Source organism: Rousettus aegyptiacus, unplaced genomic scaffold (assembly GCF_014176215.1).
Source record: "Rousettus aegyptiacus isolate mRouAeg1 unplaced genomic scaffold, mRouAeg1.p scaffold_m13_p_15, whole genome shotgun sequence".
Taxonomy (NCBI): domain Eukaryota; kingdom Metazoa; phylum Chordata; class Mammalia; order Chiroptera; family Pteropodidae; genus Rousettus; species Rousettus aegyptiacus.
In genome coordinates, this window is record NW_023416290.1 from 16001865 (window position 1) to 16020397 (window position 18533).

General features: G+C 36.9%; 1 protein-coding gene across 6 annotated transcripts in view; it reads left to right on the forward strand.

The window, feature by feature from the left end:
- Positions 1-18533, forward strand: part of TOX (thymocyte selection associated high mobility group box) — a 279705-nt gene that overhangs the window by 258272 nt on the left and 2900 nt on the right. For all 6 annotated transcript variants that reach the window (XM_016120466.2, XM_016120471.2, XM_016120472.2 and 3 more), the window contains exons 7-8: positions 11429-11815; positions 18158-18309. In XM_016120466.2, the coding sequence (XP_015975952.1) occupies positions 11429-11815; positions 18158-18309 (539 nt within the window). The remainder of the gene's footprint in view (positions 1-11428; positions 11816-18157; positions 18310-18533) is intronic.

Below are 18533 nucleotides of genomic sequence, written 5' to 3' on the forward strand. Positions count from 1 at the left end.
GGTTAGTCACAGCACATTCTTAATCCTGAGCCAACTTTCTATTTCTCCATATCCCACTCTTAAATTGCCTCTTCCCTAGTACCCTGTCTTGTTGACCTTTGCTGAGGGATGGCAGCTGTCAAATTCTAGTCCCATTACAGCATCATTAGGATGTAAGCCTGCCTCCTCTCCTCCCCTCCCCCCGCCAAAAAAATTGCATGAAAGCACCACTTAAAAAAAATGTATGCTTTAGAATATCTTAAACACTGGTCCTTTCTGTTATAAATATTCAAGAGTTGACTGTTTGGTCTCAGGTTATTAAAGATATATTTCCCTTTATAGATTTCTCAGGGAGGTAACCTCAGAGAGACAGGGCTGAATTTATAAGTGTTTGACACTATGTCCTCTCAAGTTCAAATCTGGCTGTTACTTGGCTCGGTGTGGCTTGGGGCTCTGGACTTCATTCCATTCACCCTCAGAGAATACTATCTCTTTTATCCACAAATATCCATTCCCCTTCTAACAACTCCAAAGTAATTATATAAGTTACTTTTTTATAGGGGAAAATATATGTATTGAATATACTGATGCAGAGAGGAAAAGAGAACACAAAATACAAACGCATAAGAAATTTCAGTATCCTAGCAGTTCTAATGAAACTTTATGTTCCACTTTAAGGTTTGACATTGTGGGAAAACTTAATATTTATTATTTAAACTTAAAATTTCTAGCTCTCCTAAATTCTCTCGTGGTGGATCTGACACTGTCTAATTTATCTAACTTCTTTTGAAGCTATTATATTTTCTGCTGATGCTGTCTCACATTTCTGTTTATGTATAGAATTCACAAAATGTGTGTAAAATTATAGATAAAAAATAAGCAAAATATTAGATCCATCCAGCTATTGAGTTCAATAGTCACGTTGATGTCATTTCAGACTAATATGCTCAAAATGTAAATGGGTCTTAATTTTAAATGCTCAAAAAAATTATCTTGGGTGAAATCTTATTTCATTTTTTAAAGAGTTTTAGTTAAAGCATTTTACATCCAAGAAAATCAATACATAAAGCCTCAATCCCAATACAAAGCACTCTGGTTAATGCTATGCAGATTGCCAGAATGCTATAATACTGACTAAGCCTTTACTTTCAAAACAAGTGTCCTCAGATTTGCTCTTAGCTGCAACTTTTCTTACTATTCACTCTCAGAGTTGCAACCCTCAGTATACGGCAATTTGTATAAATGCTGCGAATTGCCATTTCTACATTTAAAAAACCAAGCACTTTTTTTACAGCTTACTCTGACGTTTTTCTTCTCTTTGGCAGTAGGCATTTTGCTGGAACTGTTGAGTGTCTATTTATGTACAACTATCTATTGTGTGTATACAAATTGAGCGAAAGTTATAAACGCCCTCTCCAGGTTAGGAAAACGATCCTCTGATGTTGTGTGTGAGTGGATATTTGCAGTATAGCCCTGCAGGCACGTACAGAAAATTTACCAGCCTACCCTCCCATTGTACATGGAAACATGTAAAAGTCCATTTCTTTTCCATTTTATTTTTTTTCTTGTGTGACTCTTTTGATATACACATTACTCAGTTCCTTTTTTTCATTATTTTTTTCACTTATCCCTCACACCTTCCCTTTAGGTAACCATCAGCTCATTTTCTATATCTATAATTCTGCTTGTGTTTTGTTTTGTTTTGTTTATGCATTTGTTTGATTTTTTTAGATCCCACATATAAATGAAATCAAAAGAAGCCATTTCTTTCTCATTTTAAGATATAACAAGAAAAATAATAGTTATGCATATTTATGCTTATATTCTTCTATGTTATGATTTTTTAGTATGTTATAAGTTATTTCCCTATTCTGAAAAATCTAAATACACCATCATAGACTGTTACATGATAATCGTAGTTACAATTTCAGGTAACCACGTGCACCAGCCAAGCCCTGGTGTTGCCCACTCACTCAATCACGCATTCGTGTGGCAGAGTGTCCCTGGGTATGTGATCTGTGCCGAGCACTGTGCCAGGTTCAGAGGGCACAGCGAAGAACAGGTAGATTCATGCCCTGCACTTAAGGAGTTTTTTGTTTTGTCCAGGAGACCAACAGTGAAAACGTGAACTAATAAATGACCAAGATCTTTGAGAATCTAAGCATTCTGATAGAAATAAAGCAAGGGATCCGATAGGGTAGACCGCAAAGCCCTTTTTGAAGAAGTGACAATGGAGTTGAGAGCCAAAAGGAGATAGAAATTTGCAGGACCCAAGGGAGGCAGCACTTACAGCAAGTGCAAAGACTCAGGACAAAAACATCCCCTCGAATAGAGAGGAGGCCGTCGTGGCTGCAGCTGACTGAGCAGAGGAAGCATGGTTTGAAATGAAGTTAGGAAGATGGCAGGGCCCGGATCACGAAGACCCTGCAGGACATTGAAAGGAGCTGAGTTTGCTCTGAGTACAAAGGAAAGCCACCAACTGGGTTTCAGTAGCTGATGGCATAATCGAATTTTATTTTAGAAAGATCACTTCATGTGACTGAGTTCCTTCAATTTCACACCTTAGCCCTCTAAGTTGGCATTATTATCAACATTTCACTAAAGAGGAAAAGTGTCACATAAGTTACAAGGGCCCAAGACCCGAGTTGACCTGTTCCCCTGCTCATGGGCTCGAGCAGTTTGCTCAACCCACTTCCTTAAAACAACCCCTGCCCCCTAAGTCTTAGCAATACTCTTTCTTCTCAGGTCACTTCGGTCAATGAAATATTCTATCAGCCAAAGCACCATGTCTACTTTCCTGAGATTTTGCTGCCAACTTTGATTTACTCCTGCAGAGCTACATATTTTGATACCTATTTTCTATGCAATGCCTTTGCTTCACTAAATAAGGCTTTGCATCTCTAGGCCTATAGCTCTTCCCTCGTTAATGTGCATCCATGTCAAGTCTGCTACTTCTAGCTGCTTCCACGCCAGGCCATACTCTGCATCCAGCCCAGGGATGCACATCACCTGTCCCATGTCAGGCACAGGGCTAGGTGCTGAGAGCACGAAGATGAATACAGCAGATCAAAGGAAAATGTTTCATGATACTTGAAAGGTTTGAAACTATAGTCTAAAATTAGCTGCTTCTGACGGAACATAATCAAAAATAGAAACAACCTGTGAACATTGGCTCCACCTATGAAACTGAGTCATAGGATTAATAATACTTTTCTCCTTTCGATATTTCACATTCTGTTTTAGTTTAAATCTACTATATACCATTTAATCCAGCAAATTATTTAACCTCACTCCAAGCTTGAATAAAATAGACATCTACCAAAAATAAAAAAGCTCAGTCATACTAAATGAATATTCTAGCTGCCATATGTCAAAATGACAATACTGACACATTTTCAGCAGGACACTGAATTTTTTCCAATAAGAACATAAACACAAATAGCGTCTTGCTGTCGAGCCACAAGGTACTTTACGTATATTCCTGTTCATTATCACAACAACTCTATGAAGGAAAGTTTAGCCCAATTTTCTGGACAGTCTCTAGGCAGAGAGATTAAATGATTTGCCCACAGTAAGGAGAGGCTGGCAGTGGCAGACTCCTTAATGTCTCATTCCAAAGCTTATTGGGCTTTGGTCTCGGTGGTTGTCAAATATTTATATCTTTAGAACTATGACCTCTAGTTTTCTCTGATAAAAGTCTACGCCAGTTCTTACATGTTAGACAGCTAAGAGTGAAGCTTCCCCAGCTTAAATGAGGCCGGGGGTAGAAGGCTGCTTCTCAACCTCCCAGCCCCCTACCACCAGAGGCCAGCCAGAGGAATTTGGGGCCTACAGAATATTTAGATAACACTGCTCTGGACCATGCTCTGCTAGCTGTGGAGGTGCTTCGCTTGGTCACGTGGAGCCAGTGACAAAGCCAGCCAGTGTTAGACCTGTTCAGTGACACATCTGCCCAGCCACCGGCCACAGAACCGAAGGACACATGAATAGAAGCACAGAGTATTACAAACACAACACTGGTCAGATCAGGGAATAATTTATTTACTGTTGGGGTCTATAATTTAAAGAGAGAACTTGGAGAGATTTCAGAGGAAAAAGTCACAAAAGCAAGTGAATTATGCTAAGTGAAAGAAGTCAGAGAGGGAAAGACAAATACCATATGATTTCACTTATATGTGGAATTTAAAAAATAAAATAAATGAACAAACAAAATAGAAACAAATTCATAGATATAGAGAACAAATTGATGGTTGCCAGATGATGGGTGAAAAAAAATGAAGGGATTAAGAAGTACAAATTGCCAGTTATTAAAACAGTCACAGGGATGTAAAGTACAGCATAGGGAATATAGCCAGTAATATTGTAATAACTGTACAGTGTCAGATGGGTACTAGATTTATTGGGGTGATCTCTTCATAAGTTACATAAATGTCTAATCATTATGTCATATACCTGAAACTAATATCCTATTGTATATAAACTGTAATTGAAAAATAAAAATTAAAAAAAGTATTTTTAGAAGTGACTAAAAGGTGAAGGGCAGAAGGTAGAACTGAGAAGAAACAACTTGAAATTACTAAGCCTGGAAAACACAGGCAGATTCAAGCTCATGACGGACATTTGACAGAGGACAGTGATTACTGGTGCTCCTCTTTCTCTGACTCTGGAACAAGAAAAGAGACGCCATTTCAAACTAGAGAAATTTAATCTGAACAGTGGGCACTGCTGAACTCTTGAATTGCTTGGGTAAACAATTTCTTTCCGCGGAGAAATTTTAAAGCAGGAAGCAAAGGTTTATGAATCAGGATTGGAAGATCGGTAAGGTCTTTTCGACCTCTGAGCTTCCACAGAGCATCCAAGGGAATGGCAGAGTATCATCACCACCATCACACTGAAAGAATTATCAGAGGGCAGAAAAGTCCACAGGTGCTGGGGTTGGTGGATCTGGGTTCAAATTCCAGGTGTCCTGCTTCCTAACTACACATCTTTGTACGAGTTATTCAGCCGCTTTAAGTCTCAATTTCCTCATGTGTCAAACAAAGATAATAAGACCTACATCATAGGGTTTTCCTGCAGATAAAATAAGGAATTCTGTATAAACTGCATGATTCAGTACCCTGAACACAGGAAGCACTTAATAAATACTAGCTATTTTCTTCTTATTATTAATTTTATGTTTAATGTTATTGATAGGTGTGCAAAGAACTAGGAAGAGTTTGTACATAACTGAAAATTTAGCTGGTTCATATTTTCAATTTGTCTCCAAGGCTGGTTTGATATAAAGAAATGTTTAAAGTGACATTAAAATAATAAAAATTTGCTTTGGGATACATTCTTTTATAAAAATAAGAAATTATATATATATATATATATATTTTAATCATCTACACAGTTTTCTTAATTGAAATGGTTTTTACGAGACCTTAGACAGGAGAGACTAGGAATAGTCTGAGGGCCAGGAATATATGCTATCACGGGGGCCAGGTCTTCCTGCCTAGAACACTTTTACATGTTACTTAAGATCATTTTAGGTTAGGCTATTAAGTAAAGCTTAAGAATATGTAATTTTTCCATGGAATACGTAGACATGGGTCTAAATTATTGTGTTGAAAACAATGTATAACTTTAAAACAATTGGAACTAGTTTCACTTTACCACACACACCAGAATTTATATTTCCAAAATGAGTGTTGCATTTAAAGTTGTCACTTGGGAGGATACGAACTGATTTTATTATTGCTCCCAGAGTTCAAAAGATTCTTGAAACTCCTCTTTTAGTCAGGAAAAGTTTATGAGCCACATTAGAAAATCAATCTTGTTCCATTGTTTTCACACCTCATTCTTTTCCCCAAACATCACCCAGGTATAGCCCACAGACTTGGCTTCAAGAGACTATTAGCTGTTTCCAAAAATCAAATTCACTATCAAAAGACAAAAGATTGTCTGAGGAGATGTGAAACAGTGTCCTAGGGCCTCTGAGGAGAATCCTAGTAGGGAAGTTCCCAAATATTGCAAGTAAAGGCAGCATTATTTACAGAAGCACACCCCTTCTCATAAGTGCCGACCTGGAGGGAGACAAGAGTTTGGGTGACTATGTTCTGGTATGTTAAACAACAGTAATCATATTCATGACTTTAAGGTCATACATCAGATATGTGATTTTGTTTCTACCTTGAGCTGGAGTGCCAACATTTATAGAGGACAATGGAAGCTATTCTTTTAAGGTACAGCATAGGACAATATTGAAGTAAATTATGAAAGTTCTCTGTTGCCATGACCAATAGTGAAGAATCACAAGGCTCAGTTCAATTAAAGGACAGTAAATTCAAAACAAAAGAAATTATTTCTCTTTACAGAATGAAGTAACTTATAGAATTCATGCCAAGGAAGACTATTAAGACGAATAGAGTCTGAATTTCAAAATGGGGTGGACCATTTTATGATGTTAACATACAATTTGCAGCTCTGTGAGCCCAGATTGTGATTTAAAGATAATAAAATCTCATGCTTCAGGGTGTAAGTTAATCACCTGCAAGGACTGGGAAGGATTTTCCTTGCAGAATTAACAATGCACAGTTGAGTCAGAGAAATAAATTTCGTTTTGTTTCCAGCGTATCGAGTATTGGTCAGTGCTGAAAACAAGAGTCAAATTAGATGGACGATTAATCTGTTTGGTTCCACAATTCCTTTATTATTGCTTCCACTGAATCTTATGCCTTGTGTTTATACTTTGCTATTTTAAATAACAATTGCTTTGTCAATCTTTCATTTTTATAGCACTTGTCATCTCAGAACAGGGGCATTTATTATACTCTGCAGCATTATCTTCATTATACAAAGTAAACGGGATCAAAACTATCTTGGATAATCAACAACTTAGTTAATAAAAAGTATCTTAAGGTTTACAGAACTGTAGCCCTTGTGGAAGATTCTACTGAGAAGACCCAAAAGTCTCTTGCCATACATGCACCCCCATTTTGTTACAGAATACATCTTCCAGAATCAGGGGTCCAAAAGCAAACAGGAAATAGAGCTTATTCAGAAACCAATAGCAAGAACACATTTCTCACATGAAAATGTCTGATTCAAGGGTTGACTTCTAGTTGTATATACAGTGCTGAATCACATTTGTCAGGTGACATGCACAAACCACATATCACTAAATAAACATGGTTAATGTGTATGAAAATAGAAAAAAATTTATTTAGTCTGTATAGAAAATAGTTCTAATTTATAGATAGTAGTACGGAAATCTTCATATATAATATAATTGATTTGCAAAATTGTGGTCTTGCTTTCATAGTTTAATTGGAAGAAAATGACAGAGAAAATTAAATTTATGATTTCTTCATATTCCCATTTAATAAGATTTTGAATTCATGGCACTTTGCTATGGAAAATGAACTTATTCTTCTTACCTTCCAAAAATATAGAATAGCGTTGTAATTAATAGATGGTGTGTTGTCTTAGTCTGATTAAGAATTAACCAGAAACGCAGCTAGGCGCAGGTTTTTTCCCTGTCTAAATGAGTGGACCCTTACATAATGATACAAATTTTCGAAATATAGGTAGCACAGAGTACGCTTCGCTGCTCTCCACATCCACTCAGAATCCAGTGGGGAATAAAGGGCAGAGTACCTAACCAAAGGACAGAGCTAACAAGGGTTTTAAGTTCTCATCACTTCCAGCAGGGTGTGGTCCATGCTGAGAGCAGAGAAGAGAGTGGAGAAGATCAATCTGATAGTCTGTGGGTTTCAAAGATTTCAGCTCTCTCTTCACCCCCTGGTAGAGGAATAGCATGTCTCATCAGGAGTCTCAGCAAGCGCAACAGTGACTGCATGGAGAGCAATCATTCAGTTCTTCAACAAACATGTGTGTGTTCTCTATGTAATTAGCACATGTCAGATGCATGAAACACAGAGATTCAAGTCACCATCATAAAGAAGAGTTTTTTCCTTGATGATGCAGGACATTATCGAGAATACAGGGAAAGAACCCCTACTGGAATGCCTGCCATGGACAGTCAGTCACATGGCTAGACACGTTATTTATCTTGTCACATTCAACATCTTGGAAAGTAAAGAGAAAACATGTAACTTCTCAAAATTCTTCCCCCATGTTAAAAATTGTTTCAAGTGTTATCTAAATCATTATTTTTAGAAATCTATTTAATTTGTTTGCCTACAGTACTTTTAGTGATTAAAAATTATTGCCATTTCAAAATACATTTAGCATTACTGACCATTACATGCTTTAGTCTGGAGAAGATAAATGACAAATAAATGACTGAATAGACAAAATAATTTTTGTTTAATCACCATGAGAAAAGAGAGTCGTCACAAGGTTGGAACCAAAGTATCTCAAATTAGGTTGCAATCTATTTCCATGTACCTATAAGTCTACATTTCCATCTATACATCTATCATCTGTCTATATGCTGGACCACATGCTATTATTTAAAAAGTGGAACTCAGGAAAATTTGGTTCATTATTTATTTTCAATTCATCATTGAGGAAAACCATTAATTTGTCCACACCTTAGCTTCTTAGGCTATAATTGGGGAGCTGCCAACTTCCTAATTCTTTCAGAAAATTGTGTTGCTGTTTTTAGCCTAGAATATAGAATTCATTGTGCAAATAGTACTCCAAAAAACATGATACAATGGTTTATTTTAATATTACACCCAGATGTATGTAATTTAAATTTGTATTTTGAAGCAATAAAAATTAGCTTATGTGAGGCAAGAAATATGACTATTTAAATTGAAATGTATTTTGTCATTTTGAATATATGTGTCATTTATTCATTATCCTCCACCAGTGTCTTTCACTGAAGACATTTGTCATCAACTGACCCACTGAGAAAAGATTTTTGTGGTTCCCACTTGTAGCTTCGTGACATACATTAGCATACTGAAGGCTCTGAGAAATTCCTATGTAAAGGCACCAACTGAACCTTACATACTGTTTCCTTATGTATTTTGTCATAGAACCTTGGCTTTTGAAAAGACTTTTATTTTTCCACAAAGCAATTTGGAAACTGTGTGTGTCAGGGAGCGAAGACAGTGCTGTGCCCGGACCTGCTTGCCAGGACTGGCTACCAATCTAGGAAGCCAGCCCTGCTGCTGGCTACACAACTGTACCTGCCAGGATTAGTCATTTCCATTCAAAGTGTGCCATAAGTTTCTTTGTTTAAGTTAAACAAATGTATTTAGTTACATTCCTGGGATGTTCATATATGTATGTATGAACATGTCATATGTAGCTCCGTGCATTTTGTTTACATACACATGCAGGTGCATACACAAGTGGTATATACTATACCACTGGATAATAGGCAATTATTGGCTACTGAAATTAAAAAATGAAAATATTTTACAATTACATATATTTCATAGTTTTGATATTATGAGATGTGTGAGTGATTTTTCTTCTATTGAATTAAAAACATTTATAAAACAAAAACTAAAGATACACTAACATGTATTAAATTTTATAGCTATCTGGTCATTGAGTAATCATTTCTTTCCTGTATGACTTCACGTAGTATGTGACTAAATATGAACTTAGCCTTTCTGCAATAGTCTAAGAAAAGGAATGCAAACACAATGAAAACACTTTCCCAGATGACTTAAACACAAACACATAATAAACACATATTCTTGGCATGTGTGGAATCATTTTTGAGGCATATCACTGTGGTACATGTTATTCTGATATAGAACTAGTCACTGTTTACACAGCCTGAATTAACCCATTGACTTTTTCCTTGAATTATTCACTACTCTGAACATCAACAATAAGAATTTTTAAATGGAAGCCAAAAAAATTGACTTAATTTTTTTAATTGAAAGCACTTTTTAGGTACTATATTTAATAAAACTTCTTTGGTCTAAAACTTCCCCTTGAAAATTTTTGCAACAATTTTTGACATTTTTAATGCTAATATAGAAAATGGAGTCTGAAAGTCCTATTTTGGAAGGCTGCATCAACATTAACATACAAAAAAAATTGTAATGACAGGATTCTTTAGAGGGGCTTGAAATCTTTGGGTACACTTTACTATACACTCTATGTGGAGTACGCAGTCTCGTGGTACTCGAGCTTTCCATGGTTTGGCACATTTTTACAGGTGCCAATCAATCAGTTGTGTGCTTTCTCTAAAGAGAGTATATGGGATAGAAGTTCATTTAACCAGCTATGCTCCTCGCATCAAGACACACATGCAGCATCATTCTTATTGTGGTTTTCATTTAATTTTCCTACATTATTGGGGAAAAAATGATTGTGTTGCTAGTAATGTCATAGGCTGACTTGTGACATTATGTTCCTATGTTGAGTTTCATGTCCTCACGTGTGATGAACCAGTTTGCCTAATGTGCCTGTCAGATGATGGTGCTGTACGGAGGAGGAGAAATTCAGAAAGACTTTGCAGGGCTGAGAGAAACAAAAGACTCATTTTGACTTGTAAACTGAATAAGCATGACATCGAGGTCACAGAATAAGGGCATACATGCATCCTCAAGACCTGGTTTTGACAAAGTGACTTTTTTTTGCAGAAGGACATTTTAGCATTTCTTTCTTCAGATGGTTTCAGCTTTCACCATTTGTTTTATCAGCCTCTTCCTCTCAGCAAAAGTAGCAGGTAGAGTCATGCCCAAAAAGAAATGCCTCAGGATTAATTCTTGATTCTTTTCAGCTTCCACTGATGCCTCATTTTTTTAAGTCAATTAAAAGATTATTAGGTAGTGGCCATATGAAGGTATGAAAAAAATTAGGGCAAAATTATATTCACTTATTATAGAGTCTAAAATTTCTAAGAGAGATTATTTTTATCCTGTTCATTATGGAGGACAATTTATCACCAACATTTTAAAAAATCAAGATGAGTTCTATGGTTACTTTGAAGATATATTAATGGGGTTTTATATGACTTCAGAAAGGTATTTTAAAACTCTTTGCTTCCATATCCATTTCCATCAACCAGCTTTGATTTCTTTGTGCAAATATCTAGGCCAAGGCTCTTTGAGAATACAAAAAGGAGAAAAAAAACTAAACATATAATCAATAGAAGAACTCCAACACTGAATTACTTTCAAAGTGAGCTACACATGTATTTCCTATTAGAGCAATGATGGCATCCGTCCCACCCTGATCTTTCCTCTTTGTTTGGATAATGAGAAAAGTCACCAAGTTAGCATTTAAGCAAAGGAAAAAAACGTCATCGTAGATTGTTTCAGATTTTATAAAAGAGATAGAATAAGTTCAATCTTGCATAAGTGACCTTACAATTAATGATGTCAGAGTTCTTAGATAAGACAGTAAAGAATAGGACATGGTGTTAATTCAAATGGAAGTTCATGAGCAAACTCACAGAGCATCTTGCTAATGGAAGTCAACATGTTGTGTGCCAGTCTCGTAACTCTGTTCTTGTCTGTTTCCTCAACAGAGCTACAGTGAACCCGTTGATGTTAAGACATCTCAACCTCCGCAGCTGATCAATTCGAAGCCGTCCGTGTTCCATGGGCCCAGCCAGGCCCACTCAGCTCTGTACCTAAGTTCCCACTATCACCAACAACCAGGAATGAATCCTCACCTGACTGCCATGCACCCCAGTCTCCCCAGGAGCATAGCTCCCAAGCCGAATAACCAAATGCCAGTGACTGTCTCTATAGCAAACATGGCTGTGTCTCCCCCTCCTCCCCTCCAGATCAGTCCTCCTCTTCACCAGCATCTCAACATGCAGCAGCACCAGCCACTCACCATGCAGCAGCCCCTTGGGAACCAGCTCCCCATGCAGGTCCAGTCTGCCTTACATTCACCCACCATGCAGCAGGTATGTGCTTGCGTTCTGGGTGATCCGTCCATCCGGTAAAGGAGGAAGATATATGTTCTCTGTCCTCCTATTTAAATGAAGAGAGAATGGAAGATATTTAATAAATATCTGCTTGCTGAAAAATATAGTTTACAGGTGGAGAGTTTGAGCAGCATTATACAATCACAGCAGTTGATAGCTGCTGCTTTTCATAATCGCTGGTTTCCTTCCCATGATATCCATTTTGCTTCACCTTTCTAATCACCCTTCTTTTCTGCTTGAGCAAAATACATTTGTTATTTTGAGATGCCAACTGCTACTAAAGATCTCTTTGGGATTGAGAACGCTACAGTTTTGTTAAAAATATTGTTTGGATCTGAGAAAGTCTTTGTCGGTACGCCTGTTGAGTCCAATAAACGCTGCAAAATGAAATCAGGGCCACTGTTTCTGGTCAGAAGTATCAATGGATACAACCTTAAAAGTCCAAGGAAATTAAAATTTTTACCAGAGTTTTATTTTTAAATGGCTTCCGTATGGATTAGAAAACACAAGAGGTTTGGAGACCTCCCTGCCTACTCCTCAGTTATTAAAACCATTTCCACGCAATAGCAGCCTCACTTTTCTTTGAAATCAAGTTTTTGTTTGGGGTTTTGGTTTTAAAATTTGAAAATGAGGAGAAAATGGCATGAACTAAACAGAACATAAAACAAAAATCCTAAAACCTTGTTTTAAAAAATAGATCATGGTAAAAACTACAAATGATGTAAAATTTGTCTATCACTTTTATAATCCAATTACTCAGTTGTTTCTAGAGCTATAATTAAATAGGCAAGCATAGACTTTCTATACAATTGATATCTAGGCCTCTGTGGGATTTGAGTCTATATTTGGACTACGGTGGAGTGGAGAGGAGGCAGGAAGAGAAGTTGAATACATGTAGTCCCAAATTCACTTTTATTATTATAATTATAGACAGGATTTCTGAGAGTTGACAATAGTAAACTTTAGATTTCCTTATCCTTAATTTCAGAGAGTGTATAATGCAGGTACTAGCATTATCTTCAATTTCCAGGTGAAGAAACTCAGACTTGGCAGAGCTGAGTAATGTGCCCATAAGGTCAGAGCTAGGATTCAAACCTGGGTCAATTCAGAAATCAGAGCCTGGATTCCTAAATGCTAGGACTGCTGCCCCTCACTCTTCATCATTCTTATAGACTATCACAGATTTCATATTAGAAAACCTGTGTCTATGAGAATTTGGAGAGTCTTCAAATCTGACTTAGTTCTACGAGTAACATGGTTATGGAGAACATAACTGAAGTCTCCACGGTCCTTAAGCCAATGATATTGTTAAAGCTCTGACAACCTACCCAGCTACATTCAACACACTATCTGTTGACCCACTACTGAAGGCAACTCAGGGAAGGCCAACTTCCGCCATCTTGCCTTGTCTACAGAGGTGTTTGTCACTAGCAAGTGACGATCATAAGATCAAATTTTCATTCCTTTCATCAGACAGCACTAGCAATAAAAGGGACACTCTCGAGTGTCCTTGTATTTTAGTGAACCAATGGTGTTTGTGTAAAGAATTAGTAGCTTGAGGGACATGACCTTCGGTTACATGGGATGACTCCCGCCTAAGGGTGCCACCTGGCTGAGGGCCCATGTTTTGCTCACAGTGTATGGTGCAGGGTTGTTTCTTCTCAGAGGAAAAAATACGGAAGGCATGGTCCCCTCAATGCATTGAGAACTGGAGCTCTGTCCAGAAAGGACACTTTCTTCTAATTTATTCACTCTGAAATGGTTCATTTTTTTATTTATACAAAGACCTTAGATGAGTTGGTTGTGACCCTGAAAAGTTTTCAACATTTTAAAATTACATAAGGCTACACGTGAAAACTCAGGAGATCTGTCTTTCCATATAGAATCTGGACCGAATAGGAAAAAATAGAACAGATCACGTTAGACAAGTTATTCATCAATCTTTAAGTCAGTTCTATTCGTGTATCTCAAAAAGTGTTCTTACCGAGCTTGTAGGGCCTGATTTCAATTTACATTAATAATACAAGACAAAATGGCATGGACCCAAAATGGAGAGTAAATAACTAAAAGCCTACAGTGACTAGAAATCATTTTTAACAATGCCAGTAAAACAATTGTTGAATGGACAAATGAACAAATGAGCGAATTAATTTTTAAATGAGTTGCGAAAGTTTTTAAATATGAAATTACAGGGTGGTTTGTAGAATCTCAATTCTCTGGAAGTTTTTTTTTTTTAATTATTTTGTTTTTTCTTTGAAAGTTTTTTTAAAATTCCATTGATTCCGAAAAGATTACTAGAAGCCCTAATATGTGCCAGACACCATCCAGGCACAGAAATTGAATGATAGCAAGAATAGATAATGAGAGAGTTTACATAGGAGTTGGAGGTGTAGCAAATGTTAATAAGATAAACAGATAAGTTATTAAGATCCCATGAGAAAAAAATGAAACAGGAGGATGAACTGCAGGGTGCATGGAGGAATGGCCAAGCCTTTAGCCGGAAGGGTAAGGAAAGTAGGCACAGACACCTACCTACCTGAAGGATGAGTAGAGGAGGCAGCCCTTAAAAGCAGAAGGTGGGAAGGGTCTGTGGGGAAACCAGGTGAGCAGCAGCAAGGAAAAGAGGCTCCCACCCAGGTGGGAGGACCTCACTGAGGAGGAGGAGGAGGAGGAGGAGGAGGAGGGCTGGTCCAGGACATGGAAAGGAGGCCAGTGCGGAGCCTGGTGAATAAAAGGAGAGTGAAGGGGGATGAGGTCAGATTCACAGGCAGGTTATTGGAGCCTCCACATTTAGAAGCTGGCAACCCCAATGAGCTGATAACCCTAAAATCAGGATCAAAGAGTCCATCGCCCCTTGATGTCACTCAGCTTATTATAATCACAAGAGTCACCAAAGTGGGTCTTTAGCCTGTGGTAGCAGAGCCAGGTTGTGAATAAAATTACACCTGATTCATCACCCAAACCACCTTTATCCTGAAGACGTTTGCTTCCTGGGTATGGGGGCCATGTTTCCCATATTCAAGCATCAAATAAAAAGAGAAAGAAAGAGAAAGTTAATGGCTGCTATATTTTTAAAATAATGTCTCATATTTCAGTATTACTTTAGCTATTTTATTATCCTTTTGAAAATGGATGTATCCCACAAAAATGATTGTGTAGTCCACCAGGAATAATAGTTTCATTTTTTTCTAGAATAATATTTTATACACTAAGCCCATGGACCTGCTTTTTTCGGTCCAGTTTTCTTCCTTTTTTTTTCTGTTCACCATATTGTCGAATGAGGTCAAGAGAAAAAAAATCATTAATATCTGTCAACTTCCTTTATAACCTTAAGAAAATAATCTTTGTATGATATCACACAGACAGATTTTCAATTTCCTTGTGTAATAAACAGCTGCTTTAGGATTTGGGTGTAATTTAAAGGTTTAAAAAAATCACATTGAGATTGATGAATAAATCAGTTGTGAAGACAAAAACATTGATGCCTGTTGAAAATACCTCTCCAGACAGGCAGGAAATGAAATTAGTTCCCAGTAAAGTGTGGATATGAGGATCACTGTTTGGTTGTGCTGCAGGCTCTTTAGGACTTGCTATGGTGGCACAACAAAACTGCTAGGGCTACAGAAATCTAATTAAAGAGCAAATGTCCCTTCTGACATCAAATTAATCTTTATCATGTTTCCTATTTTTATTTCAATCTGGCACCAGAAAATGAAATTTAAAATTCCAGGCATGCTACAAAAACAGTTGGTGATTTTTCTCTTGAGCATTAAAATGCAAAATATTCAGTCTTGTTTAATTAGACTGCTAAACAAACATTTTTCAAAAATTTATATCATCATCGTTGTTTCATATTTACATCAGTAACAAAAAATGTACTTAGCTCTAGGTTTGACCTCAGCATCTCTTTATATAGTGTTCAGAAGAATGTTTTCATTTTCTAAGTTGAAAGCAAGAAAAGTAATGTTATGTCAGGTTTTGCTTGTATTTTTCTTGGCGTTTGGTGTTTTTAATATTTGTGATCTTAAATTTAGGCATTGCAGTTAGCCGAATCTTAAATCTTTGAATTCTGTAGATAACACATAATTTTGGTTTTATAAACTGAAGTTACTCATTTCAACTTAAACTAATAACTTAAAAATTAATGTCCTCCTGATACTTTCTCACCCAACCATGAGAAACGATTTTAATTGGATGGAAAAAAACAATGGTGGTTTCTGTTGTTGATTGTGGGGTTTTTGGTGGAAGTGGGTTGGTTTGTTTTTATTTGGTTTTTGCTTTTTCATATGTTTCCATACTTTTAACTCAAGATATTTTTCAGCTATGCTATTTTTGAGACTTATTTACATTTAGGGCACATTTTGTCAACTGCAAAAATCCAATATGGAGAACTTTACATTAAAAAGATAGGAAAGCCTTGGCATTTACGCATTTATGCAACCTGTGCCATTCTAATAGTAATGTCAAATAGTCTGTATCAAACTATGTTCATTGGAAAATATGATTTATTGAACCACTCCTATGGGCGAGACCCTGAGAATACCCAGTAAGTAAGGCAAATACCCTCTGACTCTTAAGTCCCTATGGCCAGCCCTGATGACAGGGGCTAAAATAGAAGTCAACTCGAGGCTCTTCAATCTAGGGGTTTTTTTCCTGCTGTTTGTCCAGCATCGCACTCAGCCCTAGGGACAGAAGTCAAGAAAACTGGACAATCAGGGAAGCTAGTGGGACTCCTTGCATGACAAGAGAGGATGGTCTGGAGAAAGAGAGGACATCAGCCTGGAAAGAACTAGAGAAACAAACACTCAGTTATCTCTCTTCCTTTTCCCCTTCCTATTTTGGAAAATGTTTATAGCTTGAGCTGCAAGTGGTGTCTACATAAACAAACTTATTTCCATATGAACCAGTTGTTAATTTAGGAAACATTTTATTCCTCTTAGCATGTGTAAGATCAAATAACCAGGCTGGCTGAATTCTCTACTTTTCAATGATTTGTTTCCAATCAAAGTTTTGTCTTTTATCCACAGCTTTGGTGGGAGTTAGTGTGGACATTGGCTTAAAGTCTTTATCATTTGAACAGAAAATAAAGTAGTATCTTAAAGCCAGAATCGAGGATTGAGGACATTTGATAATAGGTGTCTTTGAGTAAAAGGGGACATTGAATGTCCTAAGAGACAGCCATGCATAAATAAAAGTCTAAGGAAATATCCTTAGTTAAAAATCAATCCTCTGATCATTCTGGTGAGTTTAAAAAAGAAGGGGAAAAGAAAAGAAAAAAACTCAACAATACTATGCTTTCAGAAGCTCCCTGCAAGTAAATGGAGACTAGCTCATTTTTAAATATCTTGATTTTTCAGTGGTTAAAAACCATGTATGAAATCTGCAGCAGAAAGAGACAGCCACAAGATTAATTAAGTTGCTTTTTTGGTCATTTCCAACAAAGCTTGCTTATGCTACTCTTGAATTCACCAGATAAGCTAAAAATAAATCATAGTATATAATGCTTTTTGTTTACCAGATATAACTATATACTTCAGAGATTTTTCTTGAATTTTTAATAGCTTTGCAAGGATAAAAAGTCAACACTTCACCATTCTAGTGTATTAAAAGAATCTTCCTGAAGTCTGGTTATTATTTGCCAGTTAATAGAGCTTTCAATTAAAAAAATATTTGCTCTGTCTTACACTTTTGCTTCTCTCTGTTTTCCAATGGCAAATTGTTTTGAATCTTTTTCCCTGTATTAGTCCAACAACTGTTAAAAAGCTTTGCTTGAAATTTTTTAGCTGAGAAAGAAGTACAAATAAAAAAAGAAGCAGATGGTCCTTTTGTGACTGAATGAAGAAAAAGGGTTTTGAGAACAATATGTGAATAGGTGTAGCCTAATAAAACACTCAGCCACCTGCTGCCTGAATGCTTCAAAAAAGATTCTGTTGCATATTCTGAGGAATTAACTATTAATGTATCCTTAGGTTTGATTAAAAAAAAAACACATAAACTTTGAGGGGTTTAGGTTCTTTTCCCTTTGTTTTGCTTGAGTTAGCATCTCTATATTTTAAATTGTTTTTCAATTTATCTGATCAAGAGTACAATGGAAGGTTTTCTAGCACATCGTTAGACGAAGGAAAGGTATGAAGAATGGGGTTGTAAGCATTTCTTTTCTACCTTTGTTGTAAGTTTCCTAGGCTATTCGGATAAGCTTGCCCTTGCGAAGACACAAGCAAAAAGGCAATAGAATGTTTGCAAACAATGGATAAATATTTAGGTGCTTTTCTTCTTAAAAGGGTACTTTGATTCTTATTTGTGGATTGCTTTCCCTTTCAGGGATTTACTCTTCCTCCTGACTATCAGACTATTATCAACCCTACATCTACAGCTGCACAAGTGGTCACCCAAGCAATGGAGTATGTGCGTTCTGGGTGCAGAAATCCTCCCGCCCAGCCCGTGGACTGGAATAGCGACTACTGCAGTAGTGGGTAAGCGGCCGGTCATCGCCACCTCGTGGTGGACAGCTCTCATAGCATGCTGTTGTCCCCTGCTCGCTAGTGGATGGAAAGATCCGTCTTTTCTTCCTGTTTTCTAAAAGATGATCTGGAATGGTTCCATGTTCGTGAAAACAGAAGACAGCGCTCCAGAAATCTTTAAGTAGTTAGCTGTTTCAAGAATAAATGCCTTTAAATCCTTGTTTGCTTTACCTGAG